Source organism: Malurus melanocephalus, unplaced genomic scaffold (assembly GCF_030028575.1).
Source record: "Malurus melanocephalus ecotype Western Australia unplaced genomic scaffold, MMel_1.1 scaffold_428, whole genome shotgun sequence".
In the NCBI taxonomy this organism is placed as follows: Eukaryota; Metazoa; Chordata; class Aves; order Passeriformes; family Maluridae; genus Malurus; species Malurus melanocephalus.
Window position 1 is genome coordinate 446,689 of NW_026623660.1, and position 27,898 is coordinate 474,586.

At 49.4% G+C, this 27,898-nt stretch overlaps 3 protein-coding genes across 8 annotated transcripts in view; 1 reads left to right on the forward strand and 2 right to left on the reverse strand.

Moving 5' to 3' along the window:
- Nucleotides 1-10,920, forward strand: part of LAMA5 (laminin subunit alpha 5) — an 83,012-nt gene extending 72,092 nt beyond the window's left edge. For all 3 annotated transcript variants that reach the window (XM_057379952.1, XM_057379953.1, XM_057379954.1), the window contains exons 53-80: nt 782-978; nt 1,077-1,193; nt 1,270-1,424; nt 1,606-1,747; nt 1,978-2,080; nt 2,165-2,278; nt 2,396-2,575; nt 2,949-3,091; nt 3,269-3,445; nt 3,688-3,824; nt 3,905-4,058; nt 4,167-4,300; nt 4,378-4,540; nt 4,887-5,015; nt 5,204-5,355; nt 5,706-5,838; nt 6,113-6,253; nt 6,434-6,564; nt 6,643-6,810; nt 6,906-7,038; nt 7,158-7,315; nt 7,398-7,584; nt 7,774-7,926; nt 8,044-8,203; nt 8,289-8,419; nt 8,520-8,610; nt 9,296-9,415; nt 9,542-10,920. In XM_057379952.1, coding sequence (XP_057235935.1) covers nt 782-978; nt 1,077-1,193; nt 1,270-1,424; nt 1,606-1,747; nt 1,978-2,080; nt 2,165-2,278; nt 2,396-2,575; nt 2,949-3,091; nt 3,269-3,445; nt 3,688-3,824; nt 3,905-4,058; nt 4,167-4,300; nt 4,378-4,540; nt 4,887-5,015; nt 5,204-5,355; nt 5,706-5,838; nt 6,113-6,253; nt 6,434-6,564; nt 6,643-6,810; nt 6,906-7,038; nt 7,158-7,315; nt 7,398-7,584; nt 7,774-7,926; nt 8,044-8,203; nt 8,289-8,419; nt 8,520-8,610; nt 9,296-9,415; nt 9,542-9,696 — 4,058 coding nt within the window. In that variant the 3' untranslated portion in view covers nt 9,697-10,920. The remainder of the gene's footprint in view (nt 1-781; nt 979-1,076; nt 1,194-1,269; nt 1,425-1,605; nt 1,748-1,977; nt 2,081-2,164; nt 2,279-2,395; nt 2,576-2,948; nt 3,092-3,268; nt 3,446-3,687; nt 3,825-3,904; nt 4,059-4,166; nt 4,301-4,377; nt 4,541-4,886; nt 5,016-5,203; nt 5,356-5,705; nt 5,839-6,112; nt 6,254-6,433; nt 6,565-6,642; nt 6,811-6,905; nt 7,039-7,157; nt 7,316-7,397; nt 7,585-7,773; nt 7,927-8,043; nt 8,204-8,288; nt 8,420-8,519; nt 8,611-9,295; nt 9,416-9,541) is intronic.
- Nucleotides 10,921-11,008: 88 nt separating this feature from the next.
- On the reverse strand, nt 11,009-17,789 carry ADRM1 (ADRM1 26S proteasome ubiquitin receptor). Its single transcript, XM_057379959.1, has 10 exons — nt 17,711-17,789; nt 16,761-16,971; nt 16,397-16,513; nt 16,194-16,317; nt 15,684-15,770; nt 13,537-13,618; nt 13,079-13,308; nt 12,623-12,780; nt 11,820-11,922; nt 11,009-11,234 (listed from the first exon to the last, which is right to left on the reverse strand). Exons 2-10 carry the CDS (start codon nt 16,968-16,970, stop codon nt 11,128-11,130), a joined length of 1,218 nt encoding a protein of 405 aa, XP_057235942.1. The 5' UTR covers nt 16,971; nt 17,711-17,789; the 3' UTR covers nt 11,009-11,127.
- Nucleotides 17,790-18,876: 1,087 nt separating this feature from the next.
- The window catches only part of OSBPL2 (oxysterol binding protein like 2), a 33,852-nt gene continuing 24,830 nt past the window's right edge, over nt 18,877-27,898 (reverse strand). For all 4 annotated transcript variants that reach the window (XM_057379956.1, XM_057379955.1, XM_057379958.1 and 1 more), the window contains 6 exons: nt 27,132-27,221; nt 26,356-26,476; nt 24,388-24,516; nt 23,518-23,641; nt 22,779-22,869; nt 18,877-21,609 (listed from right to left, as the gene is read on the reverse strand). In XM_057379956.1, the coding sequence (XP_057235939.1) occupies nt 21,507-21,609; nt 22,779-22,869; nt 23,518-23,641; nt 24,388-24,516; nt 26,356-26,476; nt 27,132-27,221 (658 nt within the window). In that variant the 3' untranslated portion in view covers nt 18,877-21,506. The remainder of the gene's footprint in view (nt 21,610-22,778; nt 22,870-23,517; nt 23,642-24,387; nt 24,517-26,355; nt 26,477-27,131; nt 27,222-27,898) is intronic.

The window sequence follows — 27,898 nt, forward strand, 5'->3', positions numbered from 1 at the left end:
CATCGTGGCCATGTTCACAAAGTGCTGTTGAGAACCAGGCACCCCCAACAAATTTTATAGCAGTGTCAGAGTCCCCTGTGACCCTCAAATGGGATCATTTGTGGTTCCTTTTCCCTAAAGGCAAATTTCAGAGCAGAACTAACTGAGTAGTTCTGTTTGATGACTGAAAATGACAGTGCTTAGAACCAGGAATCACCATTATTACATGATGTAGTCACACCACATATGGATGTGAATGTGAATAAATCACACCTYATTTCTTCCTATTTGCTGTCCCCAGAGAGGGGCTCAGGGTAACAACCAGCAGCCTGAAACCAAAGTAGCTCTGGTGTCCTGAGAGCGTTCTTGCAGGATTGAGAGCAGTGAGCAGATTGGCACTGCAGGAGCAAAGTATTTCTGATTCACAGGCCCTGGCCAAACATAACTCAGCAGCTGAAAGCTGGAATTATAAACTGGCTCTTGCTGGAAATCAGTCATTTTTCCCAGCAGAAGTAATCAGGCCTCAGTGGGGTTTCTCCATCATCTGAGCCTTCAGTCATGGCTGTGTATCTCTCTGAAAGAGATCCCATCCCTCTCACCAGCACTGGGGGCTTGGAGACAATGTTGGACAAGATCCTGTGCTGTTTAGGCTGAAGAGGGGGGAGGGATGGACGATGGTCACTTCTGGCCTTGACTCCTGCCAAGTGAGACAGAACCAGGCTTTGGGTCAGCCAAGCACAGAAAGAGCCTGTTGAACACAGGAGGAGGAATCAGCAGCAGCTCTCATCCCCTCCCTCCCCAGTGCTGCACCGGGTGAGGAGCGAGCTGCACRCCCTCTGGCAGTCCAACCAGGAGCTGGTGAGCAGCATCCAGGAGAGGCTGGCTCAGCACAGCTCCCAGCTCATGGACCTGCGCGATGCCCTCAACGAGGCCGTCAACAAAACCAGGCAGACGGAGGATTTGAACAGCCTGAACCGAAACAACCTGGAGGAGAGCCAGGTAGACCTCAGCATGGTCCTGGCCATGTAGTGAGCAGGGCGACTGTCACTGGCTGTCCCTGAGCCCTGCTGGTCCCTGACCCCGGTCTTTGTGTGCAGCAAAAGAGCCGGGAGCTCCAAGAGCAGCACACGCTGGTGCAGGAGACTCTGCAGATGGCCAGGAATGCCCTGGAGCAGGTGTCTGACTTCCTGCAGAAGATGGAGCAYGCAAAGGAGGTGAGTGGCAGGGGCACTTGGACGTGGGCAGAGGGTAAGGGGTGACAGCCCTCTGGAGTGACGGGTGTCCTTGCAGGAGTACGAGAAGCTGGCAGCGCTGCTGGATGGGGCAAAGCTGCCCCTGACCGAGCGGGTGAAGAAGTTCTCCCCGGCCAGCAGCAAGATCCCCATCGTGGAGCAGGCGGAGGAGCAYGCCCGGCTGCTGGATGAGCTCGCCAGGAACCTGTCTGGGTGAGGCACCGCTCCTGCCCCTCACGAGTCAGGCTGGCTCCTACCAGTGGGAAACTGTAGCCCCACCAGGGTATCGCCTCCAGAGTTTTATGCTGGAGCACACATTGTGTTGAGGAGCCAAAATGGGTTTGTGGGGGCGTGATGTTCTGCATGGACTTAATGGCTTTATCTTTCATCACAGCATTATCCAGGACACAAACCAGGATGGCTTCATCCAGCGGGCAGTGGATGCCTCCAATGCCTACGCCAGCATCATCGAAGCTGTGAGGAAGGCAGAGCAAGCAGCCCACGATGCTGATGAGGCAGCCAGTGAGGCTCTGATGGTGTGTGCTGTGGGGAACCCTGTGAAGATGGGCGAAAACCAAACTCCCTTCCCTGTGACACATGGGCCCTGTGTTCTGTGCCAGAGASCAGAGTCTGCCACGGCTGGGGCCTGGCTCAGTGTTCAGTTCTCGCTGTCACACCCCACTGCAGTTGTCCCARKGAGCATTTCTGTGTGCAGTCAGAGYCAGAGGSTGGAATTCCTCCTCAGAGYCCCATGTTTGTTTCACAGAATGTCATCTCAGAAAACCTCGGGGCYGTCTCCAGAACGCTGAGGAGGAACAGCAGCACCCTGGAGGAGTCTGCRAGGAGGCAGCAGAGCAAACTCAACGGGGGTGAGAGAGGCTCCTCACAGGGTCTGGTGTCCTTGGGGCAAGCCTGAGCTCCAGACAACAGCATGAGCATTTCTTTAATTGCAGCTATTAAAGGCACTCTGCAGACAGCAAAGGACAAGCTGRCTGATCTCCGTTCGAGGAAGGAGCGGCTCCTGACCCAGCTGCAGTCRGTGCAGGACATGCTGGGCAGGGAGCAAGGTTTGTCCTGGGGTAGCTGGGCTGATTCTCTCTGCTCCCTTCTTCGTGCACCACCTGTGACCCAAGGGTGCTTCCTCCCTGCTCCTGGCCACCTCAGAGATGTTTCTTTCTTTGCAGAAGACACAAAGGACACAATCAAGAATGCCAAAGCAGCTGCTGCAGAGGCCAAYGAAACAGCAGCGAGGGTGGAGGATACCCTGAGCACCATGAAGAAGAACCTGGATGAGTGGCAAGACCAGTATGGAGGCCTCCGAAACGAAGACCTGAACCAGGCAGTCCAGGATGCCAGGAAATCTGGTGAGWGCTGAACCTGATGAGTTCAAGTCTGGCCTGACCAGTGCATGAACAAAKATCCTGTGTGTTTTAGCAAGCTCTGCTTTGCAGCTCCACATCAGGAGCAGAGGAAGGGTGCTGCCAGTACTGGATGCTTTAAGTCCTGGCCCATTTTTTTTCTTTYTCCCTGCAATGCCTCCATCACCTGCAACTTTACTGCAGGAGGTTGCATGCACTGGAGCATTCTCACASCCCCAGCAAGGCTGATGGATTTAGGGGATCTCTCTGTGACTGCTCCCCACTGCTGCTGCTTTGACTTGCTTGTCTCAATCTGCCTGAGTTTCACATTTCCCTTCCTCACTAACCTTCAAAACTCCTGGCTCCTCCTCAACCCCAGTGTCCAGCCTGGAGAGCACCATTCCCCTGCTRCTGGAGAAGCTGAGCAGCCTGGAGAACAGGAGGAACAAAAATGCCACCGTGTCAGAGAACATCGTGCGGATCCGGCAGCTCATCACGCAGGCGAGGAACGCCGCCAGCAAGGTGGGCTCAGGAGAGGGAGAGGGTTGGGAGCCTGGGCTGGAGGAAGGGCAGCATGCAAAGGAGAGGGTTCTGGAGCCACCAGCAGGGTCTCTTTCTCGTGGGGTTTGGTAGAACTGGCAGTGACCAGACAGGCAGCAGCGGGTTCAGTGCCACAGGGCTGGATTTCCCTCCCTGCAGGTGAAAGTGCCCATGAAGTTCAACGGCAGCTCGGGGGTGCAGGTCCGCACGCCCAGCAACCTGCAGGATCTGGCAGCCTACACATCCCTCAAGTTCTACATCCAGAACCCCGAGCCCAGGAGCCGGCAGGACGAGGCAGAGGAGGGGCGGTTCGTGTTGTACCTGGGCAGCCGGGAGGTGAGATGGGCCAGAGGGTGGAGGGAGCCCTGGTGGAATCAGTGGGGGATCGTGCCTCACATCAGCCCCTCCCCTGCTCCCTGAATATCTTGGTGGGGAGCACAAACAGCCCCTGGATGCAGCCATCAGCCTGGGTGGGGACTGTGTTTGGGGGTGTTTGTCCAGTGCAGCCYTGGGAGCATCAGGGAGAGCTTCTCCTGTCCCAAATGCCAACRTGTGGTCCTGTCTCTCCCTGAGTTCAGGCCACTGGAGACTACCTGGGCATTGTGCTCAAGGACCGCAGAGTGCACTGGATCTACAAACTGGGAGAYGAGGAGCCAACCTCGCTGAGCGTCGACGAGGACATTGGAGAGCAGTTTGTCACCATCAGCATCAACAGGTGKGGCCTTTGCTCGGGGAGGGCAGGGTTGGCTCTCCTTGGTGCGGCTCCCCTGGTTTGACCATCCCTCCCCGCTGCAGGATCCTGCAGTATGGGCACATGTCGGTGATCGTGGAGAGGCAGAGGGTGCACGAGATCAAGGGAGACAGCGTGGCCAAGGGAGAGCAGGGGCTGCTCAACCTCGACCCACGCAACGTGGTGTTCTACGTGGGTGGCTACCCCTCCAGCTTCACGGTGAGACCGGCATGAACGGAGCAGGAGGGGATTTTGGAGGCGTCAGCAATGCCTTTGGAGGTTCTTACAGCAGGGAAAACCCGTTAACCTGTCGGGTTTCATTGGCAGCCTCCTCCCGCTCTGCGCTATCCCAACTACCGCGGGTGCCTGGAGCTGGACACRCTCAACGAGGAGGTGGTGAGCCTCTACAACTTCCAGCACACCTTCGAGCTGGACACGGCCGCCGAGAAGCCCTGTGCCAGGTGGGCACCGCGCCCGGGCCGGGAGCTGCCCTGTGGCACAGGGCATGTGAGTGAGTGACACCTCTGCCGTGTCTCAGGTCCAAATCCACGGGAGACCCCTGGCTGACGGAYGGCTCCTACTTCGACGGCACCGGCTACGCCGAGATCAAGTTTGAGAGCCAGTTCGGCACCACCAAGCGCTTCGAGCAGGAGATCCGCGTGGTCTCCTACAACGGCATCATCTTCTTCCTGGAGAACCAGGCAGGTGCTTGCTGCCCTGGGAGCCTTCATCCCTCCGTGGGTGGGCTGGGGGGTGTTCCAGGCCTGCTTGCAGGAATTCCCAGGACTGGATCTAAATCTCGCGGCAGGCGTTTGGCTGGTGCTGGAGGAGCTCCCCCAAAGACCCTCCAAACTGGGTGGGGTTCACTGGGACAGGCAGTGCTGCCAGGAGCATTCCCAGCTGGCAGTGTTGTCCCTGTGCCTCAGCAGATAACCGTGACCAGGGCACTGGAAGTGGAACCTGCTGCCACCAGTGCTAAAGGGCAGGTGGGCTCCTTGCCATGACTGCATCCTGGACASCTGCTGAGTGTCCATCCTGCGTCCACAGGGTCAGTTCCTGTGTCTGGCCATCCGGGATGGGAAGCTGGCACTTTACTATGACTTCAGCTCCGGCCTGGAGATGGCAAAACCGAGCAACTCCTCCTCCCTCACCATCAGCAGCGCCACAAACAAAGCGGTGAGAGGGAACAGGGCTGGCTTGGAGGGAGGGCTCCTCGTCTGGGGTGGGGAGGCACACAGAGCCTTGGTTTTGAGGGGGGAAAAGCTGCAAGAAGTTCTTTGWTTTGAGCCATTTACCTTGTGCTGCCCTCTGGGATGGACCTAATTGCCCCAGACTGATAGATCATTTTTCTTCTCTGTCTCCAGATCCAGATTTTCCTCCTCAAAATGAATAACAAGAAGCGCATCCTGGTGCGGGTGGAGCGCCTGACCATCTTTGTGGTGGAGCAGGAGAACTCCCTGGAGAACGCTGTCTCYTACTATTTGGGGGGTGTGCCCCCAKCTGTGCTGCCCCCCAGGTGGGTGCAGCCTGCAGTGGGGTGGGACAGTCAGCATTSCCCTCCAGAAYCCCTGGTGGTGGCCCTGGCCCTTTCTCAGCCACATCCAGGGCTGGTGGATCCCTGCTGAAACMCCGGGGGAAGATTTCCTCTCCCTGTCCATCATCCTGAGCTTTTAAGGATGGTRATTTCTCCAAATTTGGTGAGGGGTGAGGTGCTGGTGGGTGTCACCAAGTCCCCCTTTGCCGTGCCGGGTGCGGTACCTGTGACTATCACGGTTCTTTACCCAAAGAGCAGCAGATTTCGGATTCTCCCCAGGGCTGTGCCTTGCCTGGGGCTGTCCTGCTTACCTCTGCTTGCTTCTCCTGCAGCCTSAAGGCTCTCTTCCCCACGGGCGGGCCCATCCGGGGCTGCATGAAGGGCTTGAAGGCGCTGGGCAAATACGTGGACCTGAAACGCATGAGCACCGTGGGCGTCAGCTAYGGGTGCACCTCGGATCTGCTGGTGAGCACAGAGCCCTGGCAGCCTGGCCAGCACGCTGGGGGAAGGGTCTGTCAGGGAAAAGGGAGTGCAGACCCCCCCCCGGATAGGCCTCATCTCCTCTCATTCGCACAGAAATGAGCATAAAATGCCCAGGTCCTCACTTTTGGGGGGTCATGGGGAGGTGCTGGCCCCATGKGGTTGGCCACAGCCCCAGCCAGAGCTCCTCACTCAGCTCCCAGCACCCCAGCAGTGCCAGGGCCAGGMTCTCACCGTGCCTCCGTGCTGTCCCTCACAGGTTGCCCGCTCRGTCAGCGTCCATGGCCATGGCTACCTGACCCTGGCTCTGACGGACGTGCCGGGGCTACGGGAATTCTACAGCGGCTTCAGCTTCCAGACCAGCCAGCGTGAGGGGCTGCTGTACCACCACTCCACCCAGGTGGGCACCCACAGAGCCCCTGTGATCCCATTGTGGGGCTGCTGCTTCCCCTTGGGCGGGAGGGGATTTTAGTGGGGCCAGGGTGTGAATCTGCAGTGAGATCTGCACCCTGAGCTCCTGGAGGGTAGGGGAAAGCGGGCTCTTCCTTGGTGCTCAGCTGCTGGGTGCTGCTTTCTGCAGGAGGGGACGTGCCAGGTGTCCCTGCAGAGGGGCCAGCTGGCCTTGAGCGTGCTGGGRAGCGAGGTCACCACTGGCAGCGCCTATGCAGATGGCAGAGCTCACTACGTGGCCTTCTACAGCGATGCCCGCGGGTAGGTGTCCTTCCTGCTGTGGGTGCAGCTGGGGGGAAACAGCCACAGGGACCTGCTGACCCCTCCTGCCACCCCCAGGGTCCGGCTGTACGTGGATGATGAGCTCCAGGACACCACGCCAGGCCCGGGGCCCAGCCGGCGGCAGCGGCGCCAGGACGGGCGGCGGCTCTTCCAGCTCGGGGGGTCACCGGATCCGAGTGCCCCCGGCAACCTCAGCGGCTGCATCGGGAACGTCTTCGTCAAGCGGTGAGCRACCCCGWGCCRCTTCCAGCCTGCGGGGCTCAGCCCCTGCCYGCCTCRCAGCTGGKGKGGTGACAGGGACCTCTCGTSCCCGTGTGCAGGCTGTCAGAGCCGCAGATGGTGGTGGACCTGCAGCAGAACGTGGAGAGCGTCAATGTCACCATGAGCTGTCCCTTGGGCGAGCAGCCRCAGCAGCTCAGGGTCACTCCAAGGAAGGACAGGAGGAAACCCAAGGTACCACCCGCAGCCAGAACTGCCCCCATGCCCCTCATCCTGCTCAGATGCCGCTGAGGTTTTGTGTGGACACATGCAGGGTTGTTCCCTCACTCCATTCCTCGATGCACGTTGTGTAGGTGCCAGGCAAGCCCACACCCAAGGGCCGCCGCCACGACCAGGACGGGCTGTGCCAGCRGCACCCACAGCCCCGCGCGGCCAGGGGCACCTTCCGCTTTGGGGGSACCCCCGACAGCCGCTGGGAGTTCGATGAGATCCCTGCCTCCTTCGGGTGGAGGTGAGCCTTACCCCGTGCCCTTCCTGTGCGAGCTTGGCCCTGGGATGATGGCTTGGAGCTCCCATCTCCCCTGTCTCTGCAGGTCCCATTTCTCCCTGGAGGTGAAGCTCAACTCCTCCAATGGGCTGCTCTTCTACGTGGCGGGCGAGCGGGGCTCCTCCATGGCTCTCTTTGTCTCCAACTGGCGTTTCGTCTTCCTGGTGGACGTGGGCCGGCGCCGGCTGCGCATCCGCAGCAAGGACAAGTACCGTGACCGGCGGTGGCACACGGTGAGCAGGGCTTGGGCTCAAAGCACAGTGATGGCTCAGTGCAGCCCTGCTCTGCCATCGCTTCCCCATAGCACACAGGAGCAAAGGGGACAGGGAGAGCACAGCAAGGCCTGGCTGGAGCTCTGAGCTGGGGYCTCCATCCCAGCCCGGGAAGCCCCCGGTCCTGGCACTGACCTTTGCTCCTTGCAGGTCTTCTTCAGCAGAGACCAGAGCCGGGCCCAGTTGGTCATCGATGGGCTGCGAGCCCAGGATGCTGCCGTAGCCACTCCAGGGCTCTTTGTKGCCCAGACCCCCTTGTACGTGGGGGGAGTCCCGGCTGGAAGARCCAAGGCTCTCGTACCGGTAAGGGCTTGGTGGTCCCATGGCCTCCCCCTCTGTTTGTTCCCAGTCCTGTGGCATCACCTTGTGCCTCCCAGCTTTTGCCCRTTCTGTGCTCAGTCCCGTGGTCTCTCCCCACAGGCTGCATCAGCCTCCAGCTTTGATGGCTGCCTGAGGAACCCACAGCTGGACGGGAGGCCCCTGGGTGCCCCCTCACGCACCTTTGGGGTGACACCGTGCTACGAGGGCACACTGGAGAGCGGGGTATTCTTCGCCACAGATGGCGGGTCCATCACCTTAGGTACTCACAGCAATCTGGGACTTGGAGGAGCACATCCCATGGAATCCCCTTGTTCCTCCTCTCACCAGTGACATTCCACTTCCAGCTGAGGCGGTGATGACTGAGMAGGACTTGGAGGTGACTCTGGAGGTCCGTCCCCGCAGTGCCTCTGGCCTCATCTTCCACGTCGGCACGAGRAGAAGCCACCATCTCCTGCTCTACATGGAGGAGACCAAGGTACTGCAAGGGTGGCCTCCCCACACGTTTTGGAGGCAGCAGGGGTCTCCTGTTCGTCTCTCTCAGCTCCTCAGGCTCTGATGGGTTTGTGTCACCCCAGGTCACTGTGAAAGCAAACACTGGGACTGATGAGTTCTCCACATCGGTGACGTGCCCGGCTCTGTGTGATGGGCAGTGGCACACCATCGCAGGTGAGGTGACAGCCCCCTTGGTTCTGTGACTGCTCCAGCCCTGCTCAGCCCACATCAGCTGGGGGAGCTCAGGGCAGGCCCAGGCTTGGTGATTTAAGCCCTTTACCCCTGCTATATGCAAATTTGGGAGTTTGTAGCTGCCATGAGGTGTATTTTCTAATTAACAAGAGCTCTTGGCTGATCTTAGCGCTGTCACAGCTGGGGGGCAGGAGAGATAGGTTGTTTTTCCACATCATGAAGCAGGTGGCAAGGCCAAGGATATGCAACAGGACTTGATCCGTCCCAGACTGTTGTGTCCAGCTTAAAGTGAAAACCCAGTTTGCTGTGTCAAGTGTGTCCAAAAGGCTCAAAGCCCCTTGGGAGCAGGGAATGCAGGATTCACACCTGTATAGCTGCCGTCAGTGTAGCTGCCATTGAGCAGGTGCTGTTTGGCATCAAGCTCTCTTTGGGGTTGGGGCACAGCTGCAGCCCCATCTCACCTCTCATGGCTCTGTTTTAAACCCTCATCTTGTTCAGCCAGCACTGGGTGAGGTTTTGGGGGAGATTGTCCAGACTCATTTCCCAAGAGCCAGGCCCTTTGACTCCCCCAGTTTTGCTCTGCTCCACCACTGGCCTAGGCTGSAGGGCAGAGGTGGACTTTCTCCATGGGTGAGGAACAGGCACTGACTGTTCTTTCCTTTTGAAGTTACCAAATGGAAAAACGTAATCCAGTTGGATGTGGACACAGAAGGCAACCACACAGTGGGACCCAGCCAGCCTCCTGCACCCAGCACAAGGGCGACCTTCTCCCTGGGAGGGCTGCCAGGTGAGCTGGGAGAAACATGCTCCAGGATGAAATACCCCAAGGACAAGGACGATACTATTCCTGGTGCCAGGAAGATATTTAAGCCTTTGCCAGACTAATGCCTGCTTTTCCTTGTTTCTTGTGCAGAGACAGACAAGGCCAGCACAGGGCTGCTGTTACCTCCCCTCTCTCACTACGTGGGCTGTGTCAGGAACCTGCTGATCAACCGGAGGCACATGGACCTGCCTCGAGCTGGGGCAGCCCGGGGCTCCGTGGGCCTGAAGGGCTGTCCYGTGCTCTGAGTGCCACATCCATGGCCAGCCCGAGGGACAGAACGCTGCTCCGGCCCCGGCGTCACCACCGCGAGCACTGACCGTGCTCGGACACACTTATCTCCAGTGACTGCAGACACAAGTCTGGGCCGAACCARAGGGGCCACAAATACCAGGGGAAGGAGGGCAGGGGAGGACGGTTGGGGAGAAGGGGGCACTTCAGGGATGTTTCAGAAACAGAACCAAAAAGTTGGAGTGGGGTGTGGTGACAGGTGAGTCCTTCCCTGGTGGTCAAGGATCTGTGACAGGGCTCGTGCTGCCCCGTGGCTCGTGGTGGGAGCGTGGGCTGGAGCACAGAGCAGCCCTGCAGCACGTCCCAAATCCTGTTCCCTTCACCCCACACGTACAACGCACATAGATTTAGTTCACCCAACACTTGAGGCTATTAATAAACTGTCACAGACTGTCTGCTGATAAAGGCTGCAGGCAGGCTCTGRTATCTAATAAATGCAATTAGGACAAACTGGATTAATTCCGTTGGTTTTGGGGTTTTATAAGCAAGGGCACATTTAACCTCCCCCCCAAGGGCAATCAGCTCACCTGCTACTGCTACGCAAAGAGCTCTGCAAGGGGGAACTTGGACAAAATTCTGTTCACAGAATTAGCATCTTCTTATCAGAGTAAATTATAAGAATCAAAAAACAGAATAGGCTGGGAGAAGTGCTGAGGGAAAACAGATAGGGACAACCACCACTGACTCTGCACTTGTGTTCAGCTTTGGTAGTACACTGACTAAAGTCCTGCTGTGTGAAGCAAGAAACTATTGCTTGAAAGGGAAGAAATAGGTTACCTCCACATCTGGCCAGGTGTGCAAGGTGACACCTGGCCYTCATCTGCTCTGGCTCCTGCTCAGYCTCCCTCAGCTCTGGTGTAGTGCAGTCTCCACTTGAAAGCAGCTTTTTCTCCCAAGACACCCAGTTCACTCGTGCACTTACACGTCATATATATATTTGTGTGTGTATATATATCTCTGGCCACTTGGGGACAAAATCTTGCTTCTGAAATGGACTTGTAACTTATATCAGTATATTTTGGGTTTTTTTTTATAAGGGGTAAATATTGTAAAATGGGTTTTTAACATGTCCATCTTAAACAATGTAATTATGACCTGTTTTTAAGTTGTAGTATTAAAGATTGTCTTTGTAAACCACTGGTACATACTTTGGAGTCAAATAAAGTTTTATGTTATTCTCACTTCCCTGGGGAAGAGTAAGCTTGGGGCTAAGAGCTGGAAGAATAGTCAGTACTATAGGGACTAYTGTACAGATTGGAAGGAACAGTATGGCAGATAAAGAAAATTCCTTTATTTGTAGATTTATATAAGCATAATATGAAGTTAGTAATCCTACTGCAGTTGCTTAAGTTAGTATCTAGGAATATCTGTAAGGAAGAGCAAATAACTTAATCTAAACTCATATCTTCCTCTTCATCTTTCTTGTCCTTAGAGTCTCCTTCCTTTTGATCTGACTTGACACTGTTCTGCATGGCTTTGGCAAAGGCTTCTACATCTAGAAGTTAAAACACAGGAGTTATGAGCTTAGCGTTTCCTGAGTTGGAGCTCATTGTCCACACAAGGTTAAAGCTTCATWACTTAGAAAGCCAACAGCTGCTTTAGTATGAATTAGCAGGGAAGAAAATTTTAAACAATAACACAGATCTCTGCTACAGCATTTTATGCACTTAACTGTGCATGCACATCCTAAAACCAGAATTCCTGCAGTAATGGGACAGATACTAAACACTTAYTAGGGAGAAGGGATACCCCCTCCCCACAACTACAGGTCCTGACTCTGGTCATGGATTTCAGATGAATCACTAAAGACTCCCACAAGAAAAGCATTCCTGAACAAAGTGACTATGACACCTCCAGAGTCTTTTGCATCTCTAGCAAGAGTACAAGACCAACACATCTCTGCAGAACCACAACTTCCCCGTGTACCCATCACACATCACTCTTGGAAACATCAGTGCAAGAGTCAGCTGTGGTGAGCTACACAGAAGCTGATCCTCACATCCCATATTCAGTGGTTGTGTGCAGTGCCAACACCCCCAACAGCCCCCTCCATCCTGCTCCCACCAGCACCAGTACTCACCGCCTTTATTTGCTGCATCTACTGCCTCTGCAGGTAGCCCAAACTGGCTCATGAGTGGGCCCAGCTGTCCTGAAGCTAAGGCAGCACTGAACATGCTCAAAGCCTGTGAATTGGAATCAACAGCATCAAAACAAAGTTTGCATCAGATTCCTGCAGCATCAGGTGAGTGCTGGGCACTAACCCCAGGAGGAGAGCAGTCCTGTCAGGGCATGGCTTGTGAACAGATATACAATCAAATAATCACCAATTAAACATCCCTTGTTTCTGAATGTTGTCTGCATAGAATTTGCTACAGTTAATCTAAAACAGTTATTTAAGCCACTAAAATTTGGCAAATTGACAAATTTCAATCAMCTGGTGTAAATAACTAATTCAGATTGGTCTGTAACACACCAGCCTTTATCACACACAACATTCTGGAATTTAGGACTGGTGGTTCAAGGGATGTGGTGCAATGACTATGAGCATCTCTTCCRTTCAGTCACTTGAAATTACCTTAAAGGAGCCACTTGTTAAAAGGGAATAATGAATTTACAACTACTCCTGTCCTTTGCCAGAGAGCATTTATAGAAAAGAGAAAAGAAAAACCCAACTCCAAAAGGGAAAGTTCTATCTGCCCTTGGGTGACTGCAGGAAGGAAGAACTAGTGCTCCATTAAACCATGTCCCTCCTCCTTTCCACTTCTACTGARAAACTTCCCCCTCTGAAGAGTGCCAGGAACCTGGTAAAGCAGGGCAAGCTGAATCAGGAGGATGGTGAAGGGGGAAGGAAAAGTGCACTTTCCCCCAGAGCCAGGCATCTACCTGCTGGAACTGAGGAGACGTCAGGGTGTTCTGGATCTCTTCCGCAGTCTGCGGCAGGGATTCCCCTGAGGGAAGGTAAGGCATCAATCGCTCCTGAACTTCAGCATTGGCCAGGATGGGAGCCATGATCTCAGGAGTCAGAACAGCTGCCAGGTCCACTAAGAGAAAACAAACAAAACCCCATGTTTTTGTCATGTAAATCAAATTATATAGCCAAGGTCTGAGTATTAAAACTTATTAGGACACTGCCACCMTATTTTCCTTTCAGTTCTGGAGTGAGAGTAAGTCTCCTGAAGCAGCCAAGAACAGCCAAGTACTGTAATTAACAAAAAAACCCCAAAACACAGGAACAAAAAATTTAAGAGACCTTTCAAACCAAYGTGGAACAGGACAGGACAGTAAAACAGCTCCAAAGGACTCCTGGATCCAACAGCTGCYTGGTCAGAACACCGTTACCTTGCTGTCCTCCTGCTCCAGATGGCACATTCATAGTAGCTAAAATGTTCTGAAGGTCACTCAATTGAATGGGCTGGGTAGGGCTTGTGGCTGAGCTGGTTCCATTACCCGAGCTGGGAACGGGGCTGGGACTGGTCACGGAGGCAGCCGCAGGAACGGACGGGGCAGGCGTTACACGGGTGGAAGAAGTCGTGGAAGATGGAGTCACTGCAGCTGACTGGCTGCGAGAGCTGGGCASATAATTAGGATAATTAATTCCCTGAAAACACCTCTTGTCTTCTGAAAAGCTTCTTTTCAAGCCCTTACAATATGAAAAACTCCCACCTCATTTTACAGAGGTAATAAGCAGCCCTGATTCCCACCATATTCCCCATTCAATAAATCATGATTCCTCCCACAGAAGCAGCAACTTCATGTTACAAAAGCCCTGCAGGCCCAGGGCAGACAAGGCCTCCTACCTCGATGATGAACTGCTGGTTGGGGGTCCCCCACTCCCGAGCAGACTGGCCAGCCCAGGCCCCGTCAGCGCRCCCAGCCCACCTTCCATAAACATAAAAGAAGAACAGGTTTAGACATTTATTTCTTCAGGTTTTCTGCACCTCTCTTCTCTGGAGAGGTTGCTCTTGTACCTGAAAAGTTTTATTTGCTAAAACAGAGGGGGTGAAAGAGCCCAACCCAACCCTCCCAACCCCTTTCAAAAATTAACAAAACCTTGTTTTCTGATCTTGCAACCCCACTAGAGAGCTGAACATCTCAGAAATTACTCAATTTCTAGGTGAACACAAGAATGAAGTTACTCCGGTTTGTRCTGTCCATATGTCCTTGTAACACCRCACTCTCATCTGCTATCCCAAAAATCCAACTTTTCTATGAACTTTAAAGCCAAGGCCCTCWGCAGAAGATGCCAGAAGCATCTCTGAGTCGCCACCACTCTCTCTCCATAGACCAGGGGTTTGCAGCTTCAACCTAACGCAGAGATGTAGCAACAGAATCAGCAGAGTTCTTGAACACTTCACAGGCAAAGCAAGGACAGCCCCACGCACCAAGTGCTCTCAGAGGAGCAGCCAGCAGGAAACCAACAGCCCTATGCCAAAGACACCACAATCAGCCTCCTCCATCACACATCCCAACCACCAAGGACTTACTGTAGGGTCAGGAACCTCAGCTGGGAAAAAGCCTGGCTGCTGGGGCCTCCTGGAGTTGTCAGGGATTCAACTGTCCCCCTACAACTCCTTTGAGCCACATCAGCCAAAGGCATCATTTACCATACAYTTCCCATCAGTGGTTCCTTGYACCACACCTGATTATACACACAAARCATCTGCACTTGTCACCCACCTTTAGGACCACCTGGGAACAGAGGACACAACAACAGCACTCAGTGAGCAAGCCTGGGGCCAATTGCAGCTGCAGGCCCTGCCAGTCCCTCATTATACAGGACCCATCTCGTGGAACCAGATCCCAACATTTCTGTCACTCATCCCACAGCTTCCCCAGCAGCAGGCACGGCTGGTGAAGCTCACCTGGCTGTACCAGACACTGCTCTGCTCCACTGACCCAGGAGCASGAGAGCTCCTTTGGAGCTCTGCAGACCCTCAAGAGATGCAAACCAGATGTGAAGAAGACAACACTCCCAGGGGAAACGATCCCCAGGGATTCACCATAACCACTGTCTGCAGAGGCAAGCAGATGGTTCTCTTTCTGTTAGATGGCAATGTGGCTTATGGCTGTATGTAAAGGCAAGGAAAGAAGAATTGCTGAGGAAAAATGTTGAGAAAAGGAGGACAGTTCCAGGATTATGTGAAGCYTCAAGAGGAAGATCTTTTCCAAACATGTCCTAAAAGACCAGAATCTTCCAATACTAACATCCCACCACTATGAGACTTCCATCTGAAGCTAAAGACACCAGCCAGATCCACAAAAAYGGACTTCTGAGCTTAAGCACAGACCCTTAGTCACTGCCATATGTGTTGCTTTGCCTATTTGCACTAACGGGTCTGACCTCTCAGAAAATGCTCCTGGAGCACRGATAGCATTGAGAACAGACCACAGCAGGGACTCCAACACACCCCTCAGYCCTTCAGAAACCAGTGATTCCAGCTCTCCCCAGGGCTGTCCAGGAGAGAAAGCCCTGCCCTGAGCCTTGCCTCCCTYTCTGGGGAGTGCTGTGGAGTGGGACCACTCTGACCTTCCTCTTGAACTCTTCCTACTTTGCACACATATTCACTGAATCAGAGACAATACAAGCAACTGCTCAGCTTGGTAACCAGCACATTCACCAGGAACAAATCACTGGTTTTCAGCCCCTGCTGCAGTGAATATTTAGAAGGAAGAAGAGGAGTAGGAAAAAACAAGGGAAAAAAAGCAGAAGATCCAGTGCAGCAAGGAGCAGAACCAAGGTTCCTTGCAGATCAAGGAACCAAGCCCTTAGATGAATCTGGTACCCTTTTTCTGTCCCTGAGCTCATCTCTGAGGCAGGGCCTTGCCTTCTCACATGAAAGCAGCGCTATTGAGATCAATAGCACTACTTGGAAATATTGTCAGGTAAGATTTAACCTGGCAGGAGAAAATACCATTTTGGCATAAAGATATTAAAGCATTTTACCAAGTCCTCCTAAGCCCGTTGGTCCGATCAGCTGCATGAGCTGGTTATGGCTCATGTTTCCAAGAAGGCTTTGCAAGCCACCCTCACCTAAAAACAAAAACATTCTGAAACACAACATATTCACATAGKTTTTTTTTCACAGCACTCCAGCTCAAACAGCAGGAGATTAATTGGCATCACATTCTGTATGGAAAAACAGTTTCAAGTGTTTACTGATTCATGATCTTCATAAAAGATAAATGTAACTTGGCTTCATAAGAGGTAAGACTCCAGAGAATCTGCTGGAAACAAAGAGATTTCTCCTGGCAGTCTTAACTTTCAGCCTACACCTATTTTAACAGCACAGTTTATTCTGCTAAAAGCACATTTACGCTCCTGGTATTAACACTGTCCCCAATTCACCCTCCACAGCCATCACGAATTTCTTCCTAGGGAACTCTAGGGGCTTATTCTAGACATAAATTAAAAAAAAAAAAAAGCCTCTGACATGAAGAAGAGAATGGACTGTACCTCCTAGTGCTGAGAGCTCGTGGCCTCCGCTGGCATTCCCACCCAATGCCCCTGGCATGGGGGGATTGTTGAGATACTCATTCACCTTACGGCAGTGCTCCTCATCCTTGTCTGTCTTCGGCTCCTGCAAGAGAATTGCTCTTGGCATGAGTCATACTGGGGATATTTTGATTCAAAACCTTTGTCGTTGGCTTCTGACAAACCTGCATCCAGAAGAAGAGTCGTTTTGATCCTGCCTTGAACTTCAATACATACACACGGCCTGTGGTGCACTGTGGGACTCTCTTGAACTCACAGTCATCAGGAAAAATAATCAAATCCTGGAAAGTGTGTCAGGAGAAACAAGTGTTTGAGAAAATACATCAATATTCCTTCTCACCTYCCAAAGCCCCCTGCCCTCCTCCACAGACTTTCTTCCATCTGCTCCTCAGAGCAGAGAGAATGTGGAAGTGCAGGGCTGTCAGTGATGTTCTCATCCTCATTTGTTCTGGATGAGCTCTTTCTGCAGTGCCAGCAGATCAGAACATGACTTAACACCTCAGCACTGAAACACAAGCTCATACTCACATCCTCCACATTGCCTGAAGTCCTGTCCTTCCAGCAGAAGTGAATGAGGGAATCGTCAGTTTGCTGGATGTAAACAAGGCCTTTTCTCTTGTCTGGAGTTACAGTGCTGCCTTTCAGGGACATCTTCCCTGCCCGAAATTCCACCAGGTATTTGCTTGAGGAGCCACGGGAGCCTGGAACCAGGCTTGGAAATAATGCACCCGAAGACATCCTGGCAAGAGAGAGAGCAGCAGGTGTGATGAAAAACCTTCCCACATTCTCTCTTCCCAATATCAAATTTCAACTTTTACCAGGTGGCTTCACAAAAGCAATCTGTCCCGCTGCCTGCAGAATTCCAAGGTGATCCAGCTGGGCTAAAGAGGAACTCTAGATAAAGACAGGAGGCTCTACAGCCTCCCTCCACTAATAAGGGAGAGCCTGTGTACTGAGGCACTTGAAAACGAACCCACTGTACCCCGGCACTTCCTTCTTCAGTTCGAACCATGGTTCAAAGCAGAAAGCCCTGCTGTACCTTCAGAGTGCGGCTCCAGCCCTCCAGCAGAGCTCCCCAAGCTGCCCCGTGCCGAGCTGCCCCTCACCGTGACTCCTCACGGCGACAGCCCGGCCCTGCCCCGGCCCTCGCCACCCGCACTGACCGACCCGCGGGCCTGGAGTGAATGCCGGGCCCGGCCAGCCCTGAGGAACTCTGAGGCCGTTCCCGGGGTCGCGCTGCATTCACAGCCCGGCCAGCCCCGGCCCCGCCGCTGAGCAACAGCCGGAGCAAAGCCGGGACGGGTGGGGGGGCTCGCGGCCCGGACGCCCTCTGCCCGCCCAGAGGCCGCGATCTCCTGCCGGGCCCCCCGAAGCCGCCGTGCCGCCTTCCCCCCGGCCTCCCCCGGCAGGAGACCCCCAGCCCGGGCGCCGTTGTGTGCGGGCTCCCCGGGGGTGCCGCGGCGGGTCCCGGCCGGTACCTTCAGCCTCCTCCTCCTCCTCCTCCGCCGCCGCCTCAGCTCTTCCTGCCCCGCGGCCGGAACCCCGCCCCGCGCGGGGCGCGCGCCGCCGCGGCCCCGTCCGATTGGCTGGCGCGGCTGTCAATCAAAGGGGGCGGYGCGAGGCGCCCCTGCTGTGTCACGGAACATGGCGGCGCCCCCTTCCCCCGCCCTCATGACCCCCTCAGCTCCATCCCCTCCCTCAGCCCCTGCTCCAGCCACCGCCAAGGAYAGCCCGCGTCTCCAACAGCACCTTTATTCCCGGCACAGCGGCACGGAGCGGCGCCGGCACTGAATTGTTACCAAAAAATCAGTCCACAGAGGCGAGGCAGGCCGGGGTCACGGGGCACATGCCCAAAGGCCGGTTGCCTTACGTTATTTCCGTATTGCTTCCTCAACCCAAATTCCCAGSTGCTTCCATGGAGCCGGCGGTGTGCGGTGTGGGGCCTGTGGCCAACACAGGTGTATTCGCAACAGCAGCAGCATCTCTGGACAGAGTTAGGTTTGTTTTTTTAAAAGCGGTTTTCAGAAAAAAAAATTACTAGGAAATGGTTTTTAATTAATAAACAAGAATAAAAGCTTCGTATTAGTTGTGTTCTCTCTGAGTGATCTGGGGTGGATGGTTACCGTCCTCATTAATCCAGATGACAAGAATTCTATAAATGCTGTGTGAAAAGCTGCTCCCCATTTACAATAGGACGKTGCCTCCAAGACACAAATGCTGCACAGCAACTGCAAAGTTAACTTTCACATTTATACCATTTTTCACTAGAAGTCCACTCTCTCCCCAGCTCCAGCTCACACACGGTCTCTCCACAGTCACACAAATGTGAATTCTCAGTGCTGGGAGCATTCCCAAGGCTCTTCCTGCTGCCAATTCCTGACACCACCAGCACCGCACAGCCCTCGCTGTCCTGAACCCCATCACCACACACACTGCAGGGCAAAGGTACTGAGAAACAAAGTCCACCACAGCTGGACACCTCCACCCAGGGCTGGAGGTGTCCAAAGCTCTGATTTAAATCATCTCTGCCCAGYGAACATCATGGTAAAATCAAGGTACAGCCCCAGAGCTGGCTGAGCAAAGCCAGAGTCCTCCTGTCCCACCAATGGTTCTGTACATGTCTCACAAAAATCTGTCACAGATCCAGAGGCCCAAAGGGTATTTATTAAGTATTTATTATMATTTCTTTCTAGCTGGTTTCTCTCTATGTAGCTGTATTAACATATACTAACACAGTTATCTTATATACAGTGTTTAATCAAGTTATAAAAGTGACATTCTTTCAAAAGGTGCAAAGTTATTAATGTTTTGACACGTAAACTACYGAGGCGAGATCTGCATTGAAAATAAAACTTTTGGACTTTGAGAGCATTAGAAATGCCAGGGCTGGCCAAGCAGAGCCATGTGGGCAGCGCAGGGAAAGGGTTCTGGAAGTGTTGCCAATGAAGAACAATAAATTAGAAGAATGAGTGGAGCTAATCTGAAATTTTACTGAAAAATTTAGACTAAAGGAAGGGGAGAAGGGGATGAAGATGTAATTAATGAAGTGTTCTTACACTGGAGATGTTCCCAGTTTCKTTTTATATCCCATGAAGATTCTATACTGAAGTCTGGATTAAACACGTTGGTACAATTTCACATGATGACAAGGCTTTAGGTCTTTGAATTTAAATCCTGGCTTAGACAAAAGGGATGCTAGCCTGTACACCTCCTCTTAGAAACAGAACATCTGTACATTTGTTTTTTCCATTCAGGCAATTTCTATTTATATTATGCACTGTTTTAAAAACAACTCCAGCATTAAACATACTATGTAGTTTAAAACTTGCTTAAACTCCCACGAGATATTAAACTGGTCTAATAAGTGATTCCTTYCAATCCTCACTTAACAAAAAAATTCCCTACAGCATGTGCAGCGAGTTTAGAAAGGGGTTACAGTGCCTGGCACTGTTGTTAAAGTTCAGGTTTTTATCAAAACTGTTTTTATGCTGTTCCATGCAGATCAGCAATGTCTTTTCGGAAGTGTTTGTGCCCTTTGTAGGAACAAACACAATCCCACTGCCTGCATTGTCCCACCAAATGCAGCTCAAGTCCTGTGGACTTCTATCAACACAAGCTACAAATTTTGGCAACAGAATCAAGCTGCCATAAACAAGATACACATTATGCTCTTCCTTACTGCCTTGAAGTTTCAGAGCTTCTCTTATTTTTCCAATGAAGACAACTAAATTCCCCCAAATTTAGTCTAATTGTTGTATGCATGACTTGATAGAAAAATGTTTCTCTATGAATATGTTAATTTTATTTTATCCTTTTTAATTTTTTTAATCCTTTTAGCCGCTTTTAAATCCTGTGGCTGGGAGAGAAGCACTTCAAAAATCTACTTTCTGGATGAAACCACAGATGTTTTGGACATAAATCAGACCAGTTCTTTCTTGAACTCTTCATGTTGCTGGCACTTAACACCAGCAATTTCTAAATTACTGTAAACTTCCCAGCAGTGCAGCCGCTCTCTGTTTTCTCTGGTTATTCAATTAAAAACTTTCATAAAAGAAGCAGCAACATTAGGATTAGTTTTAATTACTGGACCTAAGTTTTTAAGCCTCTCTCCCCACCCTGCCCCCTGAAGTGTTCCACTTAAAGAAAATGAATGCATCAGTTCAGTAAYTGATTATATCCAGTATTATATGGCTCTGATGGTTTGATATGGAACAAAAAAAAAAAAATCCCACTTTTGACATCACGTGCTCACAGGAAACTTGTAATAGGTATAACTCTGCAAAGCTTTAAATTGATTCTGCTTTTTCACAACATACAAAACAGACATGACCTAATAATGAGAAACATGCAAACCAAAACTTCCCCAAAACATGAACTGGTGTGGATATACACACGGAAGTGCTTCCAAAGGAAAGTTTAGTCTAGAAGCATACACAGTGCCAAAGCTGCCAAAGGTAGTGCAGAAGAGTTAAGCCTCCAAGTGGTAGCAAGCAATATATTGTACATTGGAACCATTTCRACATTCCTGCTATTGCTTCCAAAGCTTCTCCTATGGTAAGAACAGCATTTGACCTCAGGAAAAGCCCATTTTGGGTGTGCCCTTCCCTCTTCCTAAGGTATGCTCTATGGGATTTATCACAGGTATACAGTTTAATGCTCACAGTGTCCCAAAGTTGTGAAGACTCTGCAACAGACAATTACAGTGTGAGAAGCTYGGGCTGGGTTTTGAGTCCCAAGTCTCTCAGTCATGGAATTGTTGAGAGGGGACCAGGAGCTCCCGTCCCCAGGGAGTGCTACATACAGTACGGGGAGTGTGACAGGATGTGTTTGATCCTGYTGGTACCATGTTGGCTTTTCATCCCTGCTCTGAGTGCCAAAAACTTCAGCTTCTTCACTATTGTACTAAGTAACAAGGATATTATCTCTAGTTTATTTAAGTTATGTAGTTTTCAAGGATGTTATGTGCTCTACGAATACAGCATATCCTCCTGCCAGAGAAACTAGGGGAGGAAATGGAGAACCAAAGGTCCCTCTGGAAATTAGTGAAAACTTGATGATTTCAGGTGCAGCTTTATGGAATGAGCGCAACAGTATTTCAGTATTTGGCAATCCAACGTTAGTGATAATTAAATCATTGATTGTTGGCTGATAGAATTTCTGTGAAAATTTACTTAGAAAAGCTGGTTTTTGCTATCAACAAAACCAGAGTAACTGGCTTGGAATGAAATCTAGTAACTAGATGTCCGGATGAGATGAGCAATTGTTTCTGGAATTTCAGTATATGTCTGGACAGTCTGAGAAATTTCTATCAAAATAGCCACCTGAGTACAGCCAATCTGAAGTCCCAGTGTARGGATTAGTGCCTTGATGAAACCATCTGTAAAACAAAAACAAAAAAGGAGAGAGAAAAAAAGAAGAAAAAAGCAAACAGAGTGAACAGTTATTCACAGAGAAAAAAACCCCAATGCTTTCTTTCACAAAACATTCTAAAAATACACTGGTATTTCTTATCAGAAAAAATTCTCAGGAAATATTCTGAACATGAAAAACACTGAACTTCCTACACAATTATCACCACCTTGTAAAGCACCTTTTTTTTAGCATTAAGGAGTATGAAATGGCTTTKAAAATATCTGTCCTATTCCAAGTAAAAATAACATTGATATTCTGGATTATATAYATTAACTTCTACTTTAAAAGGATGTCAAATCAGTTACACAATCCTTTTTGGAAATTTGTCCCAAGAGGAAACAGTTTTGTTCTATGGAGCTGTGCACAGAACATCAACAGCTGCTCACTTTTTAACCACATTGACGAAAAATAATTTTATTCTCTGGAAGAGATTTTTCAAGGCATGAACTGGAATTAATCTGTAGCTGCTCCCCCAGGCTTTGTGAAAAGAATGTTTTCTCTTCTGAATTTCATAAAATCACGGAGCATCCCAAAGTTCTTGCCTTTGCAAGAAGCAACTGCAGTGACCGGCCATGAGCACTCACTTGACTGCACAGCACTGGCAGCTGCAAAAAGCACTCTGTGGGAACAGCAGCCAAATCACACATCACTCCTGATACACTCCATGACTCAGAAATCACTTGAATATGCAATCAAAAAAGCAACTTTTGAAGTATCTAAGCCAAGAAATCAAAGAGTGTGAAAATAAAAGGCCCTAGAGGGCCACAATGTCTTGCTCACCTACCAAAATCTGGACAGTAATTGGTTCAAGAAGAGATGACACTTAACATTTTATGCACTCTAACAAAAACATGACCTCTGTAAGTTTAAAAAAAATTAAACCCAACATTACCACAGTAGTTAATTATGACAGGTTTCAGCATTTATTATTAGATAATTTATCCATGGCAGACTTATCAGCAATTTTGGCTTCCAGCTACATCTTTAATCGTTGACCCAGCAATGCTTTAAGTGACACTACAAATTGTGTTGTCATGGAAGYAATCAGACACGTGCTGTCCTGAATAAAAACAATTCAAGCAGTGTATCCAACTATTCCAAGCTTAAACAAATTCCCCCTTCCCTGCCCCTTACCGTGTGTGCCACTCCACCTCATCTTTCGCACGCTCCTTGCGAGCAGCTCTCTGTTTCTCTTCTAGTCTCTCCTTCTCTTTGCTTGCCACATCTAACCAATGTTTCAAGAGAAATTGGTTATTTAGGAAAATAGAAACAAAAATGCAGAAAACAAAGAAAAGCTCAGAGAAATGAAATAAAGCATGAGAAAGCATTTGGTGTACACAGTCTCAGGCAACAAAAACCTAAAACTAATTTCAGAAAAGTTGCTGTTACACAGAGCTGAAACTGAAATTTTGGTGTTTTATCTATCAGAAACACCAAACTGAGACAGCAGGAAAGAATTCGAATTAGGCATAAAAGAGAGAGTGATTTTTTTTCACTACTTGGCYGTGTGTTTCCTCTGACAAACACCAGAGCAGCAGAGCACGTCTGCTCACCACATGTCTCAGACAAACTCCAGAGCAAGCAGAGCAYGTCTGCCAGCTCCCCCCAAGCTAACAAACATGCAAACACATCATAACACAGGATAGCAGCCCTGGGATCCACATGGGATGGATGCATCTGCTCTCCCAGGCTTTTCTGGGAGAAAACAGAAATCATAMACCGTTCAAAAGCGCATTCATGGCACAGGATGAAAAAGAGTTAATGCTGCTCTGGGAATGAGAAAGTGAAGGCAGTGTTTCCTGCATTAACCTCCCTTCTGCCATCCCTCTCAAAACATACTCATGTGCAAGTATTTCCTGCAGCAAACACATACCCATGTTGCCATTCTCCATGTTCCTGATATCCGGACGTAGCCGACAGTCCGTGGGAGCCAATATCGCTTCCATGCCCTTTTCCAGCTCGTTGAGACTCACAGCAAAACTGGTGAAATTGTACATCTTAAAAACAAATTAAAGAGAAACACACAAGTTATTCCAGCAAAGCAGCGCTGGGTTTGCTATAGTGAATGGATACAACAGAATTTCAAGAGAAACTGTAGAGGCAAACCTTCTCCCACTGGCTGCCCTGAAGGCAAGGATAAGTTCATACAAYACCAGCTGGATTTTTTGTTGGAGGGAAGGAACAAGAAAGGACAGATGGGGATGGTAATCACAGCTTTTGTTTTTTAAGCAGTCTTTGCTTCTGAGGATTAAGACACATTTTCTGCCATATTGACATTTAATATCATGATTTTTAGGAAAAAGCAAAACAAAACAAAACCACCCACACATAAAAGACCAGAAAGTCTYGTTGAAAGGACAGAAGTTAATATTCAGCTACCCAGTTACTGCATCCTGTGGCAGCCTGTCTTGGAACAGCAGGGCCAGCAGAAGGGAATGTGTATCCATATTTTAGCTACTGTCAGTGCAAAGATCTCACAGACAGGTTAACCTAAGCCCACCCAGGATTCCAGCTGCACTCAGAGTATGCATTCCTCGTGCCAGCACAGACCCAGATGAGCTGCTTTCCACACAGGGCTCAAGCAGAACTTGCTGGGGTGTAATTCYAGTGCTGCAGCAAGAACTGCCACAACCTGGTCCTATGCCAAAGAGTGACACAGCAAGAAGGCCCTCTGGACCATTAATCATATTCCCCTGGACAAGGCACCAGCGAGAGCAAGGCAGAGGCTGATTCAAACAGTTACCTGTGATGAGTTTGGTGGCCTACAATTTATTCTCCAAAGCAATTTRCTGCCTGGTATGAAGTGCACCGTGTCTTGAACCTCTGGCATATCATCAGCCTCATCATTCTCAGATTTAATAACTTCTTCACTCTGGAAGAGAGAGAACATTTGACAGAGGAACAAAGGAACATTGGATGGCTTCACATAGAATTCTGCAGCGACTGTTGAAGAATCTGTTCAAATTTGAGATACTGAATACTCCTGTACTTCTGCCTCACCTCTCCTGTTTGCTTTTGCTCATTCTGTATAAGGTCCCTCTCATTTTTATCACATCTTGCTCCTGATATCCCTGAATAGTCTCCCAACACTTAATTAAAACTAGAATGTGTGTTAAAATATCAGTAATAGTAATAACAGCAATGTCTTTCAGAAGTGTTTTCTCCACCTGCCCTTCTATTCTATGMCATAGCYTAATTTCACCTCACATGACTATTAYTTCTTCAGGTTGAAATGAGCCAAGACTGAAATTTAAACCAGTTCCCAAGTTAGATCTTAAGTCATAAATAGGGCACACCTGTTTTTGGACATTGCATCATCATTTGCAGGACATTTGGATGTGTGGTTAAAAAAGACAGGCCCTCTTTTCAGCCTGATTTCCTACAATCCAGACTGCAATCACAACTATCACTGCCAGTTTTCTCACTGTGAAGACTGTGTCCTTAAGTTTATTCATAAAATGTCTTTCCTTCAAAGTTCCTTTGTTACCAGCTGCACTGCTGTGCTGCACATATAAAAATCCAATGTTCAGGAGGCTGCTCTGAGAATCTGAGAGAATCTGACTGCTGCAGGACACAGACAGCTGCATTGTGGAATTTTAGAGCATTTCACCATGAGAACCCATTTAAAACCACAACAACCAGAAGGGAAGTTTGAGGCAATAACATCCTGCAGTGACAGTAACAATTTTCCTCACTCTGGTCCCCTTTCTATTTTTTTTCTGCCCTCTCTGACATGGCTCATTTGTTTTAATCAAAACTACCCTACTAGGTTAAACAGGGCCTGTTTTATACACTAGAAAACAGCTCCATATGGTTAAGAGTCTAATTTCAATCATTTGGGTTGAGTATTCATTATTTAAAAAGACACTTYTAGGCTACTTTCCATGTCAACATCTGGTTTACTGTTAGACAGTTCCCCATCTAAATATAGTCTCAACAGGAAGGAAGGAAGGAAAGAAAGAGTTGATTTTCTTAAGATGAACAGAACCTCATTATTAAAAAAAAAAAAAAAGTCAAAATATAAACTTGTACCATGATGGAATCCAGAGCCAAAAGCAAGGCCTGTTGTTGCTCTGGATTCTTCTAATGTGAATACTTTTGAAGTTTGAGCCTCTTAACATCAAGAGTGATTAGCTTCTGTTTAACTTTTCATTTTCAGTGAGTAACTGTTGATATCAGGAAACCCAACCAGACAGTATTTCCCATTTTCCATGTGACACTGAGGCTTTGGCAGCAACTTTCCTGACACTGCTTCCATGAGAAGTAAAAACCCTGCATGTTTTCTGACCTCTTGTTTGTAAAGACTTCCTGCATCATAAAATCTGAAAAGCTGCATCACCAAAAAGTATATCTGATTAAACAAAATTGTTACTTTTTTTAMTGCCCAACTCCTAGTATTTTTACTGCTGCAGTTGGCAGTAGAGCCACTTTCCTCATTTAAGGACTGGACAWCATCAGTTTGGGGATTGATATTTGATGATTTCTGTTTGACCAGTCTCCAGCAGACACCATTGCTATGAGCTCCCTTCCATGCCAACAGCTCACACTACAGAGTGAGCTCAGCACTCTGTGCAAAGCTCAGAGTGCCAAGTGCCTTCTCACTGCCCCCATCCAACCCCTACCAAATGACAGGTGTAACCCTTCATTCACCTAAATGAGATGTTTTGATTTCATTTCTGACATTTCAGAATCTTTCCTGCCTTCACCTTACCGACTTCTTCTTCTGCTCACCACCTCTCTTCTCATTCTTTTTGTAGGTCTCGTACGTGGTGGGATCAGTGCACCACAAGCATTCTGTCCACTTGCCATAGATCACACACAGCTTCTTCCTGCTGCAGAGAAAGCAAAAGAGAYTCAGCTCTTCCATCTGATCAAGGCTTCTAAGCCAAGCCTTGCAGATTCTGATCTATATTAAATACCCAGCTTCCTACTTGGCTGCATTTTATGTTTCTATTTGCAGATTTCACAGAATCACAGAACGGGCGATTCTTAGAAATCACAGATGTTTGATAAGGCAAAGAAAATGTTTCAGCTCATTCCAGCCCTCCAGGCACTCAGTCCTGCAGAACACATCCTCATGACAGTCACATGCTTTTACCACTGTTAAATGAGGGTAGGTACATCAAAGCCAATTACAATACAAGGACTCAAAGTCACAGAACAGGTTTGGGTTAATTAAAAACTTTTAACAACCACATTCTCATTATTTTAAACTGAAGACTGGAATTATGACTGTACAATAGTGAAACTACTCTGCATTTTCCCTGGATACCTTTATTTCCAAAACCTGGACTGCAGAGTTTTTCTAATAATGTTTAAAACTATCACCCTGGAATCAGGGGGTTTAATGCTGCTACACAGAACAAAAATGGGGTACAATCTACATTGGTAGTAGCTTTACAGTCATGTCAATTGTGGTCACTATGACAGCAAAAAAGATGCCCCAGTGTTCAAAAACAGAGRGACCAAGAGGTTTTTATCACTTACTGCTTGTCCTGGATGTATCCCTCTACTCTGTGAAGCTCTTTCCCAAACAGTCCACACGGTTTAAAATTAAGGACACATTTATCTCCAGTACTGTAGAGGAAAATAAGTACATGGTTAGAGAAKCAAGCCTCTAAATACATCAGAAAATTTASTTTTTTACCTTATTTAGCTTTTTCACTATAGTTACAGTTAGTTGGTGACTAGTTACATATATAATTATTTTTCTTTAGCTAAGGTTTATTATCTGACCATGGCATTAAATAAGGCACACAAATTTCAAAATTCCACAGAACTGACAAATTCTGTGCAAGTACAAGAGACATCATTACAGATTTGATGCTATGAGAAGTATCAAACAGCATCTTGTTGGATTGAAGCTCTCATCTGTTGACAGAGAAATGTGCACAGGAGTAACAGTTCTCCCAAAATTCCCCCCCTCATCGTTTAGAAGGTAACTTATTTTATGTAAGTRAAAAGGTTTTATACAGGCAGTTGGCAGAGCAATTGACACACTCTAAGTTCACCTACTCTGCAGTCATTTTTCTGTGCTGCATCCTTAATTTAACACATTYTCCATTATCTAAACTAAAAAAAGTGACAAATCACAGTCAACATAATGGAAGTCCAATCTGCCTCTGATAATTATTCCATTTAATAGTTCTGGAGTTAAATTTAATTTCTGCTCTCTGTCAAAGGAGCTGAATTTGGATGGGTAAYTCACAAATGTAAAACCTTTGCACTCCATAGGCTGTCTGTCTTTGTGCCTT